General features: G+C 38.2%; 1 protein-coding gene across 1 annotated transcript in view; it reads left to right on the top strand.

Annotated features, from left to right (window-relative positions):
* LOC107702247 (phosphofurin acidic cluster sorting protein 2-like) overlaps positions 1-3,969 on the top strand; it is a gene marked incomplete at its 5' end in the record, with an annotated part of 35,559 nt that overhangs the window by 11,121 nt on the left and 20,469 nt on the right. The window contains one exon of the mRNA XM_016504500.1: positions 751-810. Within this exon, the coding sequence (XP_016359986.1) occupies positions 751-810 (60 nt within the window). The remainder of the gene's footprint in view (positions 1-750; positions 811-3,969) is intronic.

Here is a 3,969-nt window from a genome sequence, read left to right as displayed (position 1 = left end):
GGAAATAGTTCGCGCAAAATCGTCCCAGTACTTTAGTACTGTACATTTAGTTCTGGAACTAAAGCGGTGCAAAAGGCCCTTAGTTCACAGAAAGTCATAGAAGGTGATGTTCTAATCCTCTTAAGCAAAGCTCACCATCAGAAACACATCAGGAACACAAGCCCAGGATCAATGTGTAAACTAGAGCGACACTAATATAGATCTCCTTACACTTTTCTGAAGCACATTTTTAAAGTGTCTAACTACTATGTACTAGCATTTAAAGTTAATGATATGATACAGTGCACTAATTGTGTACATACATGTTATTACACTGTACTTATATTTACAAAATACCAGGCATTTAATTACATCTATAATTAATTTCGTTAGTTACATCCATAATTGCACTGTTGACTTTACCCCTACTCTTAAAATTAACTATACCTGCCCATAACTGCAATTGTTAGCAGCAAGATTGTTTAGCAATACAACACAAGTTTGTTTTACCTAACAATTTTTGGATGCAAATGCATAGCAGTTAAAGATGCCTAATAAAAAGTTGGACCAAAAATGGTTTATGCAATTTTTTTCCATTTAGTCTTTTGCTTTTACCTATTTTACTGTCTCAACTAAAACGCATGCCAAAAAGTACAATAATTTTACTGTTTTATGTACCATACTTTTTTGTACTGTGATTATAACATGTACTGCATTGAACAGTTGCAATTCAGAAGTCCTTGACGACATATTCTCTCAATTTCTTTATAGCAACCTAATTTCAAGCAGAAGTTTGTTGCTCTCCTGAAGAGATTCAAAGTATCTGATGAGGTGAGAATTTTCTTTGTCTTTCATAAGTTGCAACAGAGAGAATTGCATGTTTTCCTGAAGTTCTACACTCTCCACTCTCTACTTTGCGGTCCTGTGCTTTGTAATCACAAAATCACTTCAGCCATGAAATTCAACCTTTATAAAAACAGCCCTGGGACTTGGCAATGATTGATCTAGTAGCTGAAATGTGAGAGGAGCTTTGATTTTTGCAGTGTAAGATATGATGTATATCTCTTCTAAAACTAAACTTACTGCTTTGCTCCGAGAGGACAAGTTATGGGGTCATGACTTAGGCCATACATGTTTCTAGAGCCTGCAGGCAAGATTTAAGTAGCTTTGTGGTCTCATTGTTAGAGTCTAAGCTTGTTAGTTGATAGCTGTTTAGCTCTTTGACTTCCTCGTCCTCTTGCCTTGGCTACCACATTCCGTTATCCAAACCCTACAGGAAATGATCCAGATTTATTTGGCAATCATTCCAGCAACTTCCTGATTCAGGGTGATGACACACTTTTATTGCATTGGCAGGCTGTTCCCATGAGCAGCATTGCCAACATGGGCTTGTCAATGCAATAGCTCACTTTGGGTGTGTCTCAAATATGTAGCGTATTTCAAAACACCTGTGATATAAACCTGTGATTGACATTTGAAAAAATGACTTCACTTTTGGGAATATCCAACAGCAGTTAAATCACAGCTTTCCGGTTACCTTTTTTTTTTTTTTTTTAGAAAACATTGACCACCGTTCATAGCAATGCAAAACATACTATAATATTCATTTGATGCACAACTGAGTAAAATCACTCTTTGGTGTTTTGCTGGTTTAAGTTGGTTTAGCTGGTCTTCTGTCCTGGCCAAGTTAGTGTTAAGTTTTTTTAAGCAGGGATAGTGGAGCAAAACAATGCTAACAAAGTTTGTTTGTGCGCTGACACATTTTAAATCAGTGTCCACTTATAAAGGATGGATCCAGTTGTGAACACAATGCAGCACTTAAAGGGTTAGTTCACCCCGAAATGAAAATTCTGTCATTAATTACTAACCCTTATGTCGTTCCAAAACCGTAAGACCTTTGTTCATCTTCGGAACACAAATTAAGATATTTTTGATGAAATCCGAGAGCTCTCTGACCCTCCATAGACAGCAACACAACTGAAATGTTCCCAGGTCCAGAAACGTAGCAAGGACAACGGTAAAACAGTCCATGCAACATCAGTGGCTCAACTTCAACGCTGTTTACGTTTAGGAGAAAGTGCACACATGCGTCATTTTACTCTCCAAAATGGCAGAAGAAAGTAACTCGGGGGAGAAGAATTGTTGAATAAAGTTTTTTGTTTTCTTCACAAAATTGAAGTTGAGCCACTGATGTCACATGGACTGTTTTACCGATGTCCTTGCTACGTTTCTGGACCTGGGAACATTTCAGTTGTGTTGCTGTCTATGGAGGATCAGATTTCATCAAAAATATCTTAATTTGTGTTCCGAAGATGAACGAAGGTCTTATGGGTTTGGAACGGCATGAAGGTGAGTAATTAATGGCAGAATTTTCATTTTTGGGTGAATTAATCCTTTAATATATAAAAAGAGTGAAATTAGCTTTTTTTATCTTGGAAAAGAAGTACAATAGTGTAAATTCTTATAAATTCTCATTATTAGGATGATCATTCATATGCACCCTTTACTTTCAGACCATCTCTTATCCTCTTTCTGTTTTTCGTTTACTTTTACACGATTAACTTCTTTCTGTCTTTTAGTCTCAGCTGCCTGAGGAGATGCATTTTATAGTATGAATGGGTCATTACTGGTGATTGTACTGTCCTGTGAAAATTCTGGATGAAAAAGATTGCACTGTATGTCTGGTTTTTCAGCACATGTTGGCTTTTTAAAATGGGCAAATCATGCTCAAGTCACATTTTACTACAAAAAAAACCCCATCTTATTAAGGTTTTATAGTAATTTGACATTAACTATAATATAAAATACTGTAATGTTTTTGTTTGGCATAAATTAAAGGCAGAAAATCAAATACTACAATTTAAAAAATAATAGATTTTTTTAATTATGGCAATGATAATTACTGGGGGCAAATTTGTTTAAATTGTCATGAAGTCAATTTGGTTTGAAATGTGACCTGGTCATGTTCTTGTGAGATTTACTTACATTTCATACATATCTACTAGAGCCCGACCGATATATCGTTTAGCCGATATTATCGGCCGATATGAGCCTGTCGCCGATATATCGGTATCGGCGAATATGCCGCCGATATGAACATTTTTGTTTACAGAACATATAACGCAGATAAATTGCGTGAAATGGCGTAATTACTTAGTTTGTCCAGCAGAGCGTGCTCCATTGTTTGCTAATGGCGACCTGGATGAAACGCTTTAAAGCTTAAGTCTATGGAAAACCATTGAAAATTTGAATGACCGTATCTCCTTAAAGGCGCAGCGAATCCGCACCAAATTCGGGGGATCCCTTCAGCTCGAGGAACCCTCTCGAACACGAGTGTATGACTCGAGGCCCTCTTTCAAATGAGACCACCCCCGCGTCGATAGCCCCCGGGGTTTGGGAGTTACAGGTGGTTAAATTCGTGGTCCGGCGCCGACCGATCTAGCGATCCCGGGGGGCTACCAAAGCATGGAGGGTGGTGTTCAAGAGGGCTCCTCAAGCTGAAGGGATCCCCCGAATTTGGTGGAGATCCGCCGGCACGTTCGCGAGATAGTGACACCAATACTTTCACTTCAGTAAGGAGGTCTCTTGTTCAGGCAGCAGCATTCAAGCGTTGTCTTATTCGACCGTAAGTGCCCTGCGAAGTGGACTTCACATGAAATTCCGCCATGATTCCAGTTCCAAGGGAATGTACACGTTACATTCAAAGGGCATTAAAGTGCGCGAGACGTGAATTTATATTGTATTTATTTACAGAGGTAGGGGAAAGCGGGGCACAAAGTAACACTTTTTGACTTTCTCAGTTTGTGTAAATCCACATGGGGTTCAGAATATATATATTTTTTTATCCACGGTAGTTTTACACTTGTCTAGTACAAATATGTTGCTTTGTTTCATAATTACAGTGTATACGTTTTTCTTTATTTACCCTCAAAAAATGGAAGTGAAATGTGACAACATGCCCCGTAGGTGGGGTACATTGTAACATCTGAG

The sequence above is a fragment of the Sinocyclocheilus anshuiensis genome, unplaced genomic scaffold (assembly GCF_001515605.1).
Source record: "Sinocyclocheilus anshuiensis isolate Anshui unplaced genomic scaffold, SAMN03320099.WGS_v1.1 scaffold666, whole genome shotgun sequence".
NCBI lineage: Eukaryota > Metazoa > Chordata > Actinopteri > Cypriniformes > Cyprinidae > Sinocyclocheilus > Sinocyclocheilus anshuiensis.
This window is presented reverse-complemented; position numbering and strand designations above follow the sequence as displayed.